This window comes from Vombatus ursinus, unplaced genomic scaffold (genome assembly GCF_900497805.2).
Source record: "Vombatus ursinus unplaced genomic scaffold, bare-nosed wombat genome assembly UNPS02010320.1, whole genome shotgun sequence".
In the NCBI taxonomy this organism is placed as follows: Eukaryota; Metazoa; Chordata; class Mammalia; order Diprotodontia; family Vombatidae; genus Vombatus; species Vombatus ursinus.
Window position 1 is genome coordinate 7,501,533 of NW_020950098.1, and position 19,025 is coordinate 7,520,557.

The 19,025-nt window shown below is 36.9% G+C and overlaps 1 protein-coding gene across 4 annotated transcripts in view; it reads right to left on the reverse strand.

The window, feature by feature from the left end:
- The window catches only part of USP15 (ubiquitin specific peptidase 15), a 157,309-nt gene extending 138,512 nt beyond the window's left edge, over positions 1–18,797 (reverse strand). For 3 of the 4 annotated variants that reach the window (XR_003568433.1, XM_027854170.1, XM_027854169.1), the window contains exon 1: positions 18,656–18,797. Coding sequence is in view for 2 of the 4 variants with exons in the window: in XM_027854170.1 (XP_027709971.1) it covers positions 18,656–18,744 (89 nt within the window). In the remaining 2 variants the exon portion in view is untranslated. Of the gene's footprint in view, positions 1–18,240; positions 18,290–18,655 lie in introns of those variants that run through there. The other variant, XM_027854171.1, reaches the window with a different exon arrangement.
- Between the last annotated feature and the right edge of the window lie 228 nt (positions 18,798–19,025).

A 19,025-nucleotide genomic window follows, 5' to 3' on the forward strand; every position in this document is an offset into this window, starting at 1 on the left:
AGGCAAGTCAAGAATTTATCAGGTGTTCTGCTTTGAAAAGAATGAGGCATCAAATTAAATCCAATTATTCTGTTCAATCCAACAAACATTTATTAAGCATCTTCAAGGCAATGTTTTAGAGGGCCAGGGATAGCACAATTATTCAGTGATCTCATCCATGTATACCTCTTCCAACTATGCAAACCATAGCTCATCAATGCTTTCTTATCTTGTGAGATTATTGCCCAAGTCTTCTTAAAAATCTTGCATAGGGGGTACACTCAATATGCTGTGGGTCTTCCTCTAGATTTCCTGACATCATGTGGACATCAATGAAACAATCAAGCTGTCTTTTAGCTATCTTTTCTTCTTACTACAGAATTGGCCCATTTCCTTTTCTGGCCATATGTACACCTCTAATGATTTCTTTAACATCACTCGTCATTCTGCAGTTCTTCTACTGGTAATACTGCCTACTCACGCCCACTGTGTGCCTCTTCATTTGGGTACCAGCAACCGATTTTTTCTGAAACTGTGGTATTACACAAATGCACAGATTCCGGAGGAAAATATTTATGTTAAAAAGTTGAGACCTTTTAAAGAACTTGGGATTTTTTAAAGGCATTGTATAATTGCCCAAAGACAATCCAGCTCAATCTCTTTTTCTTAATCCAAGATTAAGTTCACATTGTAAAAGCACAGTATGTGTTCCAACTCCACGTACTATATTTAGCACAGCCTGGATCGTCGTGCCTTTCAAAATGTACTTCAAAGATACTTTCACAGGGTGGATGAGTCTCCTACCAAATATATTTTCCCCAGTCTTCACAAACTGGTTATCCCTTGACCAGAAGCCTGTTATTCTGGTGTTATGATCCATAGAAATATAAATCATACAAATTCTGGCGGGGCAAGGTGCAGTTACTACATATCCAGACTCATTTTGGAAGGGGAGATTAAACCCACTTGGTCCTTCTCAAGGTCTCCAATTTCTTCCCTAAAATTTCAATCTCAAGAAATTCACTACAGATTTCTTTTGATTATATCATTTAATTGTGGCCAAGTGGGCTGCAATTAGTGAGTTTGACAAGCCTTTGCAAGCTCTCCATCACAACTTGGATATACACTTCAAGACTGTCCATGCATTGTACCAATTATCAGAGAACCACCAACAATCCTGACATCCCATTCTTTTCCTCCTGGAAACTATATAACAAGTTTATTCTCCCCTGTGAATTTCTCAGTATTTCAACAAATATGGATAGTATTTCTTCTTCAAAATATGTGAAATCACTCTCTACAAGAGGAGTCTCATATTTGTTACATAGTTGCTATTTAATAGTTTGTTCTCATTCTTTGCTGTGTCACATTCTTGCACTCAAGCCCTCTGGGACAGTAATTTCCTTTTATTCTATTAGAATCTTTTTCTTCTGGCTTATTTCTCCCATACTAAAACCCATTCTTTTTTTCTCATAAACTGTAGTTTTAAGAGGTATTCCTTTAGTCCTTTATTCTCTCCTCTAAAAGGAATGTACAAAGTTTTCATATGGTTGGGTTTTAGGAACTTGAAATACATTTTCTCAGAAACATTGTTATATATGGTTTTTAAGATTCCTAAGTCTATTCACAAAAGCATATTTGAACTATTGTCTTCTTGAAGCATAGGAATATATTAATGATACTAAAGAACCTAACTATCTACCCATGTTCTATTGGAAAATGCATTGTTATAACATGGTACTGTTCCAGAAACACATTGTTACAATAGGAGAAGGCTCTACTGATGCTGGTTAGGAAAGTGATAGGACAAGTTGGTCTAACAGTAAAGAGCTATGATTATTCAGGGCCTCCTGTGCATGAAAATACCCAGAAATGCCTCTTAGCCCTGGCTAACACCTTAGTCACTCTCCTCCCAAACCCCCGCCTTTTTTTTTTTTTCCTTCTGAGAACAAGCTGGAATAATCAACACTTTTTCCTTTCTAAATCCAGGAGTTTTCTCTCTTTTCTTTCTCTTTTCTTTTTTTAACTTAGACTCAGAGAAAATTCTGTGCAGGAGCTTACAGGATCTTTGGGTACATAAAGAACAAAAAGTTCAACTATATTTTAAAGGAAAGGTAATACTGGGCATTTTATCACAGATACCACAGTGGAAAAGGTCTGGGGCAAGATGGATAAGAAATGGGACAGGGATAGAATGATGGGTAAGGATCCGATAGAATATTGGAGATCCAGTTGTATCCTCTGGCAATTCTCTTTCATCTTCCACTGTTGGTAGCCTGAGATTGAGATGAATGATGTTTTAAGTGGGGACAGGCTAGAGTTAAGGAAATGTCTAAGACAATGGCAAACAAAGAAAAAAAAGATGACAGAGAAAAATCCTGAACCACTTAGTAACACTGAGGGAAAGGAGCTCTTGTGGTCACTGGGTCAGTCAGAGAGGGCAGCTGTTTTGAGGTATTCAAATGAAAGTTAAGGATTGCTTATAAGCACATTTAACTGTAAATAGCAGTTCAACAAAAAGAAACAATTAAGATATGATACATGCCAAAGAATATTTTTGTAATACACAATGTTTCTGTTTGTGTAACTAATCTGCCAAGAAATGACAAAAAAAGAAGAGTATCTTTTGAGGTTACAGTAATTAGATCAGTAACTATGAACAGCACCACATCATTCTATATACTTAAATTCAGAAATATACATTTTAAAGTATTTCACTTTAGCAAAAACATAAACCAAAGATAAAATCATTTTCTCTAGCATTTAGGTTCTAAGATTTGAAATGTATGGGGCAGCTAGGTGGCGCAGTGAATGGAGCACTGGCCCTGAAGTCAGGAGAACCTGAGTTCAAATCCGGCCTCAGACCAAACACTTGACACTTACTAGCTGTGTGACCCTGGGCAAGTCACTTAACCCCAATTGCAAAAAAAAAAAAAAAAAGATTTGAAATGTATTATTGAAAAGGGAGGAAAAGGAATATTTCTCTACAAATAGTTCATGGGAAAAGTAACTGGTTAATGCCATTTGCAGAGAGGTAGATCAATTTTTGTGAGATTAACAGTAAGTATTTTTATTGTGCCTATAACAAGGAAGACTCCAAATAGGACAGAATGAATCATCTAATTTATTTCTTTTCAACTAACATATAAATTTCAGTTAACAGAGTTGCTTATCTGTGTGCTTTGTTTACATGGCCAGGCATATTCCTGGCATTTAATATTTAACAATAGTAATAAACACACCCACAAAAGGAATTTAAGAAATCATATTCATAGATTACAAAAGATAGCCAATTGAAATCAAATGGATGTCACCTATCAATTGGGGAATGGCTAAACAAGCTGGGGCATATGATTGTAATGGAATACTGCTGTGATGTAAGAAATGCCAAGCAAGATGATTTCAGAAAAATCTGGAAAGACTTACATGAACTGATGCATAGTGAAGTGAGCAGAACCAGGAGAACATTGTACATAGTAACAGCGATATTGTTTGAAGAAGAATTGTGAATGACTTAGCTATTCTTAGCAATACCATGGTCCAAGATAATCCCAAAGGACTAATTGATGAAGCATACTATCCACCTCCAGAGAAAGAACTGTTACTGACTGAATACAGACTGAAGCATGCTATTTTTTGCTTTCTTTCATTTCTTTTCTTTTATTCGAGTCTTCTTGCACAAAATGACTAATATGAAAATGTTTTACACAATACATGTTTGCACATGTATAACCTATATCTGATTGCTTACTGTCTCAGGGAGGTGGGAGGGGAGGGAAGGGAAGAAGGAACAGAATTGGGAACTTGAAACTAACTAAAAATATTAAAATTTTTTTTAAAAGATAGCCAATTCAACTAAACTGATATATGTAAATGAAATCTAAGTGACACTTCCCCCTCCAATAAATTATAATTAAAGTATAATTTGAGAGAAAACATAGAATCATAGATTTAGATATCACCTTAGTCCAATCACCTCATTTTATAGATAAGGAGATAGTATCAGAGAGCTTAAGTGTTATACAAACGCCATACAACTAAAGTGGCAAATGGCAGTGGGGAGTCAAATCTATTACCTTTCCAAATTCAGGGCATTTTCCACTTTACCATGCCACTTCCTTATCATTCATAGTTAGAAAGCACAATATATATCAAGCTTTCCAATCCTGTTGGTAGTGAGTCACCTTAGCTCCATAGGCAAAACAAACAAACAAAAACCCAAAAAAACCCCAAACCTTTTCTGGTGATGTTTTAAAAATATTCTTACATAAAATGATTTTTAAAAGCAATTCATATGGGATAGTAGATCATCTACTCCAATGGTGAAGAAACTGAGACCCAGAGAAGCTGTTATTTGCCCAAGTTGTATCTTGAATTTGAATCAAATTCAAGTCTTATAGTTTCAAGTTCAGTGCTGTTCCCACTGCATCATGCTACCTCCATAATCTTCTAGGATTTTTCAGGAGGTGTGTGGTAAGAACAATACCACCAGGCCCCATTTCCACAAAGACTAGATTAATTTTTCCTTAAAAGGTATTGAAATTGACTTAGGAGTCTAAATGTTCAGGGTATACATGCAGCTTCCTAGGTTCAGGGGTATAAAAAAGCAAGTCCTTCCTCAGGCTTCTGACCAGAAAGACTATCTTGGGCAACAGAAAAGCAGGGAAACCACACCCGTATGAGTAAATGCTGTATCTTTGCTCAACATCCTGTCTTACCTATTTCAGAGTATAAATGGGTTTTGTTTTCTCTTACTCATGATAGATTCTAAGTTTATTAAATATAAGTCTGATCCCACCACTGGATAAGGTCTTGATACTATTCATTTTTGAGGCATTGAATAAAAGGCTTAAACAGAAATGAGTAGCAATCTTTTAAAGAATGACAAACCAAGAAATTACAACCTTTAATATGGAAATATTTTGCATGACTGCACATGTATAGCAAGTATCAAATTACTGGTCTTCTCAATGAGTGGGTGAGATGCTAGAAGGAGTAAGAGAATTTGGAACTCAAAAGTTTAAAAAAAAAAGAATGCTAAAAATAAATAAATTTTTAAAAATTACAGCCTTAATACTAGAGAAGAAATATCTGTTAAAGCATGCAATTTTGTATACCATTACTGACTTCAAATTTATTGAGTTTCAGGGCAAATAAAATTATGGAATTGCAAACATCTAGAAGTCATTAAACTATGTTTGCAAATTTCTAACTAGCACAACATAAAGAAGAGTAACTGTTTTGTGTGGAATGCAAAGCCCCATGAAAAAAGATCAGGGTTGAGTATAAATTTTGAAACATAAGACCTGAAATAAGGAAAAAGGGGGAAGAACTATCTCTCATAATTGCAATGTGCAAGAAAAAACAGACACAAACAAAATATAGTTCAAATTTTGATGGTAGATTGTAAGGGGGAATTAAAAGGAAAGAAAAAAATATAAGAACTGGTAATAAAGACTAGATGAAGGGAAGAGAGGAAGAGGCAGAGGAATAGGAACTCCAAGACCACTTGAATGATTATTAGTGTTGATCACATTCTCTTTCTTATAAAAAACACATTAGAAACATAAAGATTCATATTAAAAACTAGGATATGGAGAACTAACTAAATAAAAATAAAGCCAACTAAACAAAAATTGAGTAGCAATCATGATCTCAAACAAAAATAAAAGTAAACATATTTTTTAAAAATAGGCAAGGAAACTAAATTATACTTGAAGGCACCATTATGAAATAACATTAATTATGCATAATTATCTTTTTCATTAGATTTTTCTAGGTCTGAAAGGGGGACACTGAGTTCCCCAATCATTATAAGTTTTGCTATGTCTCCCTGTCATTCATTTAACCTTTCCTTCAAGTACTTAGATGTCAAGTGAAATCACAGGTCCAATTCCTCTTTATACAAAAGAGGACAATGTCAAAGAGTCTAACAAAAGTATATAAATGATTAGCTAATCTGATAAAAACAGAGAAGAAAATCAAAGGACAAGAAAACTAGTAATTTAAATGAAATGGATAAATATTTACAAAAATATAAAATATACAGAAGAGAAAAAGAAATGGAAAATATAAATAACTCACTATCCGAAAAATAAATGGAACAAGCCCTTAAAGAAATGACCAAAGTAAAAAACACAGGACCTGATGGATTTACAAATTAATTCTATCAATCATGCAAATAAATCTTAATCCTAATATTATGTAAATTGTTTGCAAAAATAGGAAGAAAGGAGGATTGGAGGGGAGGGTGCAGAAAGTTTATGTTCACTTCTGGACATGTTAAGAGGTCTACAAGCTATTTAGATCTACAATCCAATAGGCAGTTGAAGATAGAGACTGTAAAGTAGCTGGGAGGTTAGTGCTGGATAAGATCCAGTAAAGCCTGTGAAGGAGGATTCAGAGAGGTGGGAAGATAACTAAGAGAAAAGGAGAAGAGGGTGCACAGGGGTCAGGAAGGGCTTGAGGATTGAGGGCAGGTCATTAAATTTGCCAATTAAGTGATTGTTTGTTAACTTTGAAGAGAGTAGTTTCCAATAAATGAAGAGAGAGGAAGCCAGATTTAGAGTGAAGTGTTGTTCAGCCTTCGTTTTGAAGAGGACCAATGACAGGTAATATCTTGACTTGTATGTGAACTTGTATGTAAGTACACAGAGTCTGACAAAGTCATCAACCTCACTCTATATTCTAGTCATTGAAGTCCAGTGGCAAGACAAAAGTCAAGACTACCAGCAATGGGCTGGAATGTAGTGGATGACTCGTGTTTGGCATCTTTGATGTCTGACCAAGCTCTAAGTGCCCCAAAATGCCTGCTTCAGCTGCCTTCATGGCCATTGGAATAAACTGTTCTTATCCACCTGTTGGAAATAACCTCTGGTGCCCAAATAGGCACAGTAAGTTAGACAGACTCAGGATGAACGAAGTAGTTGAAACCTTTAGTATGCTTCCTTCAGGAATCAGATGTAGAACTCCAGATGAGCACAGATAACACTATATAAGTGAGAGCAATCCTTATATCCCTATTCCCAGTCATAAATTTCTCCTAGCTGACTTTCACTGGTGGAAGTTGGCACAGGTCACAGACTTTCCAAAACACCTACCACATGTTCTCCTTGGTATGTTCTCCCCTCTTCTTCATACATAAAATGGCCATCTTAACCCCACCCGAGGTGGAGAAGCTAGTATTCATGAGCCTATTAAACATTCATACTCTAAGTAAAGCTTAACCTTTGTCCTACTTCCAGCCTCTTTGGTAATCAAACAACCAGTTTCAACCAATTTTAGCTGGTTCTTGAAGCTCCTGACCCAGAGCTACTTTTCTCTCAATTTCCTTTTTTGGAAATATAATAGTTTCTTACTTCTCACACACCTATTCTGCCAAGAGGAGTCTTCACATGCTTGGTGTAGATATCCCCCTAACTCATCAACGGGTTTGAGGGGGTATAGGGTTTTTTGAGGGTCTGAGAGTGTATATGGAGTGTTTGAGGAGGACTAGCACCTGTGGTGTGAGGGCTTGCTGAATCTTTTTCAGGGATTGTCATCTACTTTTGGTGTCTACTTTTCACCCAACTCTCACCTGTGGCTCCAAGAAGCTGTAGCATTGGATGCAGCCACACCCTGGTAAAACCCTTTCATCGTGGATTTCTAGACAGCAAGCTCCTTGAAGGCAGGGATCAAGTCTTACTTCCTTTGTATCTCTCCCTCCTACTTAATATGTATATGGCATCGAGGGGAAGCTAAATGCTTTAAAAATGACTTTCTAAGCTCCTTTCCAACTTCACAGTTATATAGGTACATAAAAATGGACTCTTTCATTGGAAAATTCAAGTCTTAAGCTTTCTGCTCAGGCAGTAATATCTTAGTTTTCTTTCCCGTGACAGAAGATGCTCTCTTCCCCCAAAACCTTCATGTATGCGTGCCCTGCTTCTAGAAGCAATACCACTCTATGATCCACTCCAACCAAGGAATAATTTAATGCTTTTCCCAACTCCCACTACAGCTGCACTTTTTTTCTTTGGGAGAAATCTGCATACAGTACTGAGGTTATTTACACAACAGACTTTTGTTAGGGTTTCTGTCAGAAACGACTTTCAAGGGATTGGATAGCTTACTATAGATGAGAATATTTGAACAGAAAATTAAACTAGTTTCCTCACTGGCAGGTTATTCCAGCAACTATGTCTAGGATGGACTAGAGGGTCGAAGGATGACAATGGATCACTTAACATAATGTTAAGTACTAAGCAAGGGAAAGAATGCAAAAATGATTATGGCAAGAGATAAAGAAATGGAAAATAAAGACAATAGATTAAAATGATATTATAAGGGAAAAAGTTAGGATTTATTGGCAGTATATAGTATGTAGGAGTATATAGGAGGAACAAAGAGTGAACATAAGGGAATGGGTAAAATGAACTAATAGAAGATCTAGGATCTGGTCTTAGGTTCTTCATCTCAACATGGCTCAATGTTTTATTTCTTTTTGCATCTCCACCAGGCCTAATTTGGTACCCTGGCATAGATGAATTTAGTATTAGGCATATGACCTTGAGATATAAAATTCTCTGGATCTCAGGATAATACCTGACCAGCCTACTTCATTTGGTTCTTATGGGATAATAAACTGAATTGCAATCCTTTAGGTGCAGCTGACAGTAGGGAGAAATGAGAACAGATGACTTTTATAGTGAAGGAAGTGAGATGGAGCTGTAAGGTGGAAATGAAAGGAAAGGAAGTGCCAGAGAAGTTTCAATTTATGTCCTTCAAAGATGAGAAGGTATCAAAAGCTATTCCCCTCAATGCACTACTTTCCCAGATTCCAAAAATTCATAATGAAAATCATTATTCTTAAAAAATATTACTGAACATACATGGAATAAGAACTGTTGTATTACCAAACTAGAATTTTTTTTTTTATCTTGGGCTATTCTTGCAGATTTATATTGCAAAGGAAGAATATTATCTCTGTGGTTTGCTATAATACAGGAATCATTAGCACATTATTGATAAAGCATTAAGACTGATTATAAAAAACAGTATGAGCACTTACTACTCTTCCTCAGAATTTAATTGCTACATAACCATTTAAATAAGTAATGTTCACAAAAAATCCAAAATTATTGATAAGTAACTAAAACTAAAATCTAACTAGCAAATACTCCTATTTCCTTTATTATGAGAATATAACAAATGTAATTTTTTAAAATCAAAGTGACAATTTTGCCCCACATTCAAACATCTAATTAGTATGCAAACCATAGCACCATTGAATGTTTTGCTTACCGGGGCAAAAAATGCAAATTAAGCAAACTTTCTCTTACTCTAAGATATAAAAATTGAAAAGTCAGAGAATACAGGTGGGACAAAGTGGCACAATTCTGCTGCTAAAGGTAGAGTAGGCTATTTAAAATATCTAGATATCCATATATTTAATTTGAATAGGAATCTTCCATTTAAAGAACAATTAACAGGCATATAGTACTTTAAAGTATGTAAAGCATTTTAAATACATTATGGCACTTATTTTGCCTTTTTTTTTTTTTTTTTTGGTATTGCCAGTGCTTAGCACAGAGCCTGGCAGAGAATAGATGCTTAATAAATGTTTACTGAACTAGAAGAACATTGTGAGCTAAGAACTACAGTTATTATTATCCCTACTTTACAAATGATGAAAACTGAGGCTCAGAGAAAGTATGGTAGCTTGTACAGAACCACATAACTATTAAGTGTCTAAGAGGTCTTCAGATCCAGGTCTCAATTCCAAGTTCATTGCTCAATCTACTATATCACACTGCATAAATCTTAAAATATAAAACTTTTTTTTAAAAAGAAATATTCAGATTAACTTTTAAAAAGTCATATTTAAGTCTATCATTAGAAATTTTCACAAAACCTGCGGCAAGAGATACATGTAACAAATTTTTTTTTTTAAGGAGGTTGCGGGGGAGGACACAGACAGACTAGGAACTGTGATTTCATTACTACAGAAAGCTCCCAGTGAAGAAATTCCTTCCATCAGTGAAGATCAACACTTTCTGAACAACTTACTAGCCTTGGAGAATTGCCGAAAGCACTGGGAGGAGGTTAAATGACTTGCAGAGTCACAAAGTCAGCAGAGATCAAGGCAGGACTTGAACAGAACCCTTTCCTCCACCAATCCTTCTCATTCACTATCCACTAAAGCAATGCTGCTTCTACATGTAATGAAGCCGTAGTAGTTCAAGGGAATAATGCTATAATTCAGAAAAATTAATTCTCAGGAGTTGAATGTAACTTGCAACTTAAATTCTATGTTACTACCAAATCAGATCTGTAAATCAGGAGACTAACAGAAACTCCATATCATTTTGGTCAAATAAGGCCATTAAGTTTGGATTTTACATGAGCTTTGTAGTAACTAAAAATACTTTGTAAAAGTTTGCTAAAAAGTTATTTGTATTTTTAAATTCCTAGAAGTTACTATGTCAGCATTACAAATTTAAAAGCACCATAAATGACTTTTCCTATTTATAGAGCCTTAAAAAAAGGCTTATTTTCTAGTTTTGTTTTTAGTTTCATTTACTGTTCAGAAAGAGTATATGTGCCCTATGTTAGACTATTCTCTTGGTACACACTGTGCAGATACTAATTTTGAATACTTCACACAAACACTAATGACTGAAAATATTAAACACCTATCTATACACACATATACATAAAACACAGGTGCAACATTTTAAATTACTGACTGCATACTTACCAGGATTCACAGGAAAGAGGATTATAATGAAAAAAAGAATTAAATTGAAACAACTGAAATCAATACCTGATGGAATAGAGGTGCAGACTGAGATACACATTTTTAATTTCTCATACCTCAAATAAATAGAGAACTTTCTAAAATTTATAAGAATATGATTGATTAATAAATGGCCAAGAGGTGAAAGGCAGTTTTTTGATGCAGAAATCAGTCATGTGAAAAAAATCCTCTAAATCATTACTTATTAGAGAAATACAAATTAAAACAACCTTGAGATATCATTTTACACCTATCAGATTGGTTAAAATGATAGTAGGGGAAAATGACAAATGTGGCAGGGGATACAGAAAAATTGGGACACTAATACTCTGTTGGTGGAACTGTGAACTGGTCCAGCCATTTGGGAAAACAATATAAAATTATGCTCAAAGTGTTATAAAACTGTATATACCCTTTGACCCATACCACTATTGGGTCTGTTTCTTAAGGTGATCAAGGAAAAAGAAAAGAATCTATATGTTCTAAAATGTATATGGCAGCTCTATTTGTGGTGGCAAAGAACTAGAAATTGAGGAGATACCCATGAACTGGGGAATGGCTAAAAAGGTTACAATGTATAATCGTGATAGATTACAATTCTTCTGTAAAAAATGATGAGCAGGTTCATTTTAGAAAAATATGGAAAGACTTGCATGAAATAATGAAGAGTGAAATGAACAGAACAAGAGAACACTGTATACAGTAACAACAATATTGTCTGAATAGCTGTGAATGACTAAGTTTTTGTGAGTATTACATTCAAATCAACTACAAAGAACCTATGAAGGAAGATGCTATCCACCTCCAGAGAAAGAAGTGATAAATACAAGTATGGGCAGTATGGTTTTACAGGTACATCGATAGACAGATAGATAAAAAGAAAGATTTATCTGTGTCAAATGGTGGCTTCTCTAGTGTGGGGTGGGGAGGGAGATGGTTCAGAACTTAGTATGTAACAAAAAAATTTAATTTAAAAAAGAGATACGTATTTTCCAGACAGGGGCAACTTATTGGTTTATTTTACTTGAAAAGAAAACATTCTATCAGTCAACAAGTATTCATTAAACACCAACCACATACATGGCAAGCATTGTGCTCGTCACTGAGGATATAAATACAAAACACGAAACAATCCTTTCTCACAAGAAGCCTGCATTCTAAAAAGAGACTAGTACATATATAATTAAATACAGAGTAAGAGTAAAGATAATAAACACAAAGTAGTGCAATGCAAAGTAGTCTGGTGGAGAGGGGCTGAAAAGTTGGGGGATTAGGAAAGGTTTCAGTTAAAGTCAGGAGTTCTTAACCTTTTTGGAGTTATCGATGCCTCTGGCAATCAGTCCGATGAAGCTTAGGGATTCCTTCTCAGAAGAATATTTTTAAAGGCATAAAATAAAATACATAAGATTTCAAAGGAAATAAACTATATTGCAATAAAGTTATCAAATATTTTAAAAAGCAGTTCACGAAGGGAGTCCAGGTTAGGAAAACCTGACTTAGAAAGTGGTACTTGAGCTGTTTCTCAAAGGAAGAAAGAATTCTATGAAGTAGTGATGAGGAGGGAAAGCATTCCAGGAATGGGGGTGATGGTCACCGCAAAAGCAGTGCCGGGAATGCCCTGCGTAAGGAATAGAGAGGCCAGTTTGGATGTATTACAGGATAAGGAAAGGGGAGTAATGTAGAATGAGGTAGAAAAAAATAGGCTGAGGCCAGGTGAAAGGCTTTAAAATCTAAACAGATGAGCATATATTTTATCCTAGAGCCAACAAGAAGCTAGAGTGTATTGAGTATGGAAATGACACAGTTAGAGTGGTACTTAAGGAAAATCTCTTGATCAGCAGAGTCTGGAGGGTGCACTGGAGGGAGGAGAATTTTTTCTCCTTGGATGTGAGCTGGCAGATAGTGACAATAACACAAAGAAAGAAAAGACTACTGATGAACCCCACACCTTGTAAAAGTGTAGGACCATGGCTATGGGATACTTCAGACTTTTTAAGTTTGTGGAATTTTTTTTTTCTTTTCTTCTTTTCTTTATATTTTATTATAAGGGATAACACTCTGGGAAGAAGTGGAGAAAGAATACAGTGTTTAAAGATAAAATATTAATAAAATCTTATTTTTAAAATGTACAGAAGTGAGTGGAAAAAGAAATTCACAAGGAATTGGGTTATTTTGCTACTGCTGTGTGAAAGTTAATGTATATTTTTAAAAAGCCTATATAACAGAAGTTCAGTGTTTCATATACAATCCTCTTTTCTGATCTTTGCATATTGAAATGCTCATATTTGTTGACATTTAGGTTCCTAATATAATATATATTTAAAAAACTTATCCCATATGGAATTTTTCTAGATTGAGAAATGTGATATACTTTTCAGTCAACAGATTTTTAATTATGCCAAGCGAATTAAAATCATTTTTCAAAGTTAACTTTAAATGATACTTATTAGAGACAACACAAAAATTATTCTTACTCAGTTTGACATCTAGCTACATGCATACATATATTGTTATAACACCAGTAAAAGAATTTAGTTATGCTGAAGAAATGCTAAAATATAACAAAAAGCAGAAAAAATGGGCAGTAATTTAAAAATTTTTTCTTCTTTGTTTTTTAAAGCAGAAAAGCCATTCTGAAATAATGAGTATTCCAATTTTAAGTAAAGTCCCGCAGAAAGGGATAATTTAGGTACGCTTATCTTGACCTACTGCCTTTCAAAAAGTTCTTCATATTAAACATAATTTAAATCATTTTCCTTTTGTAATCAAAAATGAAGAATACTGTCAACTTCATATACCTAAAAACTAAGTTATCTTTCAACTTTAGCAAGCTAAATAATTCCAGTTACTTTACTGTTTCTTCATAGAGCCTGTATTACAACTCTTTGTCTTTATTTTTCTGAATCCTCTCTAATTTACCTATCTTTCCAAAGATGTAAAGCACAGGGAGGATACCTCATCCTACAAAAGAATGCCTTATTACTATTTTATTAATTACTTTTACCCTCTCTCTCTTTCAAATATATAAGGGAAAAATGTTCTCAGTAACTCACTATAAGGCAAAAACTTCCAGTGCTACCCATTCCCCCCAAGCTTTTCACCTTCCCCCTCTTTTAAAAATAGAAGCATTACTTTCTAACTCATATTTAGCTTGAGTCCACCATCAACTGTGGTGGTTTGTCATACTTGCAAAAAGTTAGCTATTATTTGTAAAGTTAATTTCCCAATTCAAATATCTCTATCAAATAACATTCACTATTTTCTCTAACAAGTATTTACTTAGCACTTATTGTATGTCTAATCCTTTGCTAGATATCATGGTACAAAAAAGTACCTAAGTGTCTGCCCTTAAATAACTTACAATCTAGCTACGGAAATATGATACTATTTCATTTAACTTGATCACAAATTAACTTGCATTATACTTAGGTATACAGATGTGTATCCCTTTCTCTTATTCCCTCCATTATTTGGCTATAAGTTCCTTGTGGATGTCATTTTTCATCTTTAGATTCCCAGTGCCTAGCAGAGTGTCCTGAACATACTAATTAAGAAATTAAAAATGCCCCGTGAATGGAATTTGTATTTGTTGTTGTTTAGTCATTTTACAGTCATGTCCAAATTTTCTTAGTAGGGATACTGGAGTGGTTTGCCATTTCCTTCTCCAGCTCATTTTACAGATAAGGAGACTGAGGCAAACAGGGTTAAGTGACTTGCCCAGGGTCACACAGCTAGTAGTGTCTGAGGCCAAATTTGAACTCAGGAAGATGAATTTTCCTGGCTCCAGGCCCAGCACTCTATCCACTGTGCCACCTAGCTGCCCAGAATTTATATTGTTATTCCATATACATATGACTATATACCTTTGAAAATACTGAAAGTAAATTTTTAAAAAGTTATCAGTGGAACAGATTAGGTATACAACATACAAAAGCAATTAAACACAACAGCCTCATGTTTGATAAACTCAAAGACCCCAGCTACTCAAGTAAGAACTCACTAGTCTAAAAAAAGTGGGAAAAATAGAAAGCAGTGTAGCAGAAATTAGGACTAGAGAAACATCTCAAGTTATATACCTATACAGATGGATCTCTCTCATTCTCTAGTCACGATGATATAACTATATCTACAGGTAAATAGATATAACTATAACTATGTGTATGTGTGTATATCACACACATATGTATCACATCTGGGTATAAAATACCAAGAGAAGGGAACATGAACAAATTAAAGAAGAAAGGACAAAATTACCTTTCAGATTTACATATACCGGAAGAGTTCATGAACAAGTAAGAGAGAGATAGCCTTACTTAAGATAAAATATAGCACTTTTTTGTGGTGGCAAGGACCTGGAAATTAAGGGGGTGCCCATCTATTGGAGAATGGCTGTAAAAAAAGTATGGTACGTAAATTAATGGAAAACCATTGTGCTATAAGGAATAATGAAGGGAATGGCTCCAGAGAAACCTTGGAAGACTAGTATGAACTGATGCAGTAAAGTGAGCAGAACCAGGAAAATAGTTTATGTAAAAAAATAACAATGTAAAGACAAACAACTTTAAAAGATTTAAAAATACTGATCAATTCTAGGAGACCCATAACGAAAGGGATGCTACTCATCTCCTGATAGAGAAGTTGATGGGACTCAGGGTTCTGATATTTTCTGAATAAGGGCACTGTGGGAATATTTTGCTTCTATTGTCCATATTTTGTTACAAGGTTTTCTTTTTCTTTTCATTGGGAGAAGGTGGGGAGGTGGTAGGAAAGAAAATATTTTTGTTCATTTAAAAAAAGTAAATTTTTTTTGAGAAGTAAATTTTAATAAATACATACATAAATTTGCAGCTCTAACAGGTTTTCCCAAAAGTTTCACTGCCCTTTTCAAAGATGGTTAGTTGTCTCAGTTATACCTCCTTCAAAAGCACCAGCCCATTTGCAAATGGGCCTGTTGGTCTACAAACTTGTAGACAAGATTTTCCCAAATATAGGAAACCTTAATCAGGGGTTAACAAAAACAGCTACCACTTATATGTTACTTCAAGATTTGCAAAGTGCTGTATGATATGTTATCTCATTTGATCCTCAAAATAACTCTGTGAGCCAGGTGCTATTATTATACTCATTTTACAGAAGAGGAAATTAAGGCTGAGAGAGGTTAAATGATTCATTCAGGGTCAACAGCTAGCTTTTGAGGCAAGATTTAAACTAAGTTTAAAAGAAAACCATCACTTTTATTTAATTCAAAAGCAATGAACCAGGTAACACTTCAATTAAAAAACAAAAACTGATTACTACTATTACATTACCACTAAAAAAATTTATCAAACTTTTTTTGGTACTTGGGCAAATTTCCTCTGCTAAACTACAAACAGAACACAGCCCATTTATAAATCAGTCAAGTCTCCCAATATCTACCCCAACATATACAACTTCAGCCCCTTTTTGCTTTCTTTAATTCAAGGTGAAAAATTGTGCAATTCATTTATTGCATGATGGAATATACCACTAACTCCACATACTGGCCTCAATCTCCTCAATGGAAAGATAAGAGGAGTTGGGCTAAATGATCTCTAAAGTTCTTTCCTATTCTAAACTTCTATAAAACTTTCAAATATATAAGGTGAAAATATTCTCAGTAACTTTATCATAAAGCAAAAACTTAACAATTATAACCTTTAAGTAAAAATGAGCACATGCATGACAATAGGTACGCTCCTACTATAGTGTCAGGGATTTCTTACTATGGTACTTCAAGCATCCGCAATTTCATCAGTGTACATGTTCCCTCCACCAACTAAACACTGCAATTTCTTCACAAGTTCAGAAATTAGCTTCATGAGTTGCTGAAGCAAAAATTTATCACTCTTGGCCAATCTGGCAATGAGCCTCTCTGTGCTTAGGTAGGCTGATCTTTGGCCTGTCCTAGACTTTATCATTAAATGACATTACTAAAAAGGCTGAGGTAAATGTTCAAACCCTGATACACTAGTTTCTATTTCAAAGCCTAAATTTTCATTATGAGCAATAAGTCTTTTTTTACACACAGTGGGATAATTACTGACCACATTCTGAAAGAACCACGTGCCAAGGTTAAAACTGAGTAATCCAGATATGCTCCATTTCTCCAATGATTAGTTAACTTCACACAAGAATATGAACTATACAGATTACTAAAAGTCATTCAAAGTATTTCTCTGTTGTAATCCAGAAATTCATTTAAATGTTGAAGGCACTTGCCCCATTAAAGTACACAGTTGGTCAGCCAATAAACATCTATTAGGCACCTACACTAGGCTCCAACCACTTTGCTAAGCACTTCAGAGAAGCTACTGAGCAGAAACTAAAAACACATATAGCTACTAATGAAAATAATAATCATTCACTGTACATGTCCATAACTTTTAGCCCTACAAAACAGATGACTTCAAGAAGGCAGGCAACAAGCATTTTTTTAAGCACTTACTATGTGCTAAGCACTGAGGATACAAATCCAAGCATAAGTTAAGATAGACTGACTTTAAAGTAATGCTTAATTTTCTTAAAACTTTATATAAAAATCAATCAGAAAAGAAATAAGTTTATGTCCTACAACGCCATGAATTTAGGTCGTCTTTTCCTGCATATAGTGCTTATCGAAGGGCCACAGTTGGGTTTAGATGTTTATTAGGGCGTCTGGGTGGCTCAGTGGATTAGTCAGCAAGACCTGAATTCATATCCGACCTCAGATACTTCCTAGCTGTGTACTTAACCTGTCTGCCTGAGTTTTCTCACCTGTAAAATGGGGATAGTAACAGCACCTACCTCCCAGGGTTATTGCCAAGTAAGATAATAACTGTAAAGTGCTTAATGCCTGACAGTAAGCGGTATATAAATGTTAGCTATCGTTATTATTATGATTACCGCCTAAATAAATGAACGCTTCTTGCATATAGTCACATTTATACTTTGAGCTTATTTGGGATACTGGATAAATGTTATTTTGTTTGTTCCAGCACTTAGTACAGTGCCTCGAACTTAGTACAGGTACTTAATAAATGCTTACCGACTGATTGATTTCTTGGAAGTATGAAAAATTCCACTCCTTGGGATGGAATTATCTGCCTACCTTAGGTAGGTCCTTAAGTATTCTAACTCCAGAGCCTTACGAATACCACCAGCAAGTTAGTTCAACTCCCACGGACTTATCTTTTTTTTGCAGGGCTCTCTTAACCCCAGAGTCAGGAAGGTACGGGCTGAACTTCAAAGTGAACTCCCCCCCCCCCCACCCTTCGCTGCTGCTGCTGCTGCGGCTGCATGACAAGCTCCCTGGGAAGCCCGAGACCACGTGGGGCCTCCTCGATCGGTGTAAAGGGCTCCCGACTCCGCACTACTCCTCTGACAGGGACCGGGAAACTAGGGACTCCTTGCCCTTCCGCGGCGCCCCGACCCATACCACCTGTGCGGCCCGCAGCCCGCCCGGCCCGGAAGGATGCGAGGCTCACCAGACGAGCAAACTTGGCGGTCGGTCCAAGGGGAGGAGAGTGGGGGAGGAAACGACGGAAAGAAAGGAGGAGAAGCTCCGGATCCGGGCCGGATGGGACCTGTCCACCCACGCCCCTTCCCCTCCCTCCGCAGGGGCTCACCGGATGAGGGCCCGAGGCTGGGAGCGGCTCGGGAGGGCGGGACGCAGGCGGGAGCCCCCAAGCCCGCCCCGCTCGCGACCTCTCACCTCCAGCCCAACCTCTGACCTCCCCGCCATCCCCCCCACCAGTCCTCCACGGTCCCGGTCAGACCTGCCCGCCCCGCACCTGTCACTCAGCAAAGACACCGGCCCCGGCGCTTCCCGCCCGGTTCCCCTCCGGCGTCCCCCAGGCAGCCGCGGGCGCCTCAGTCCCCGCCCCGCCCCGTCCCCCTCACCAGGTGTCCCCTTTCCGGAGCGAGGTTTTGAGGAGCGTCGCGATGTCGGACTGCTGGGTGTCCAGATCCGCCGCTCCTCCCTCCGCCATCTTCTCCCACTGGTGGCAGCGGAGGCGGCGACGGAGGCAGCGGTGGCGGTACCGGCGGCAGCGGCAACGGCGGCAGCAGCGGCGGCGGCGGCACCGCCCCGGAGCATTGTGGGAACACGGCGTCCCGCGGCCCCGCCCCGCCGCCGGGTCGGCAACCTAGAGAGACGTAATGGGGGAGGGGAGGGGGAGGGCGGAGCGGACTCTGGAGGAAGGGAGGGAGGAGGCAGAGGGGAGCTTGGCCAGGGAGCGCGTGGGCGTCCTTTGCTGCCCCCTAACGGCCA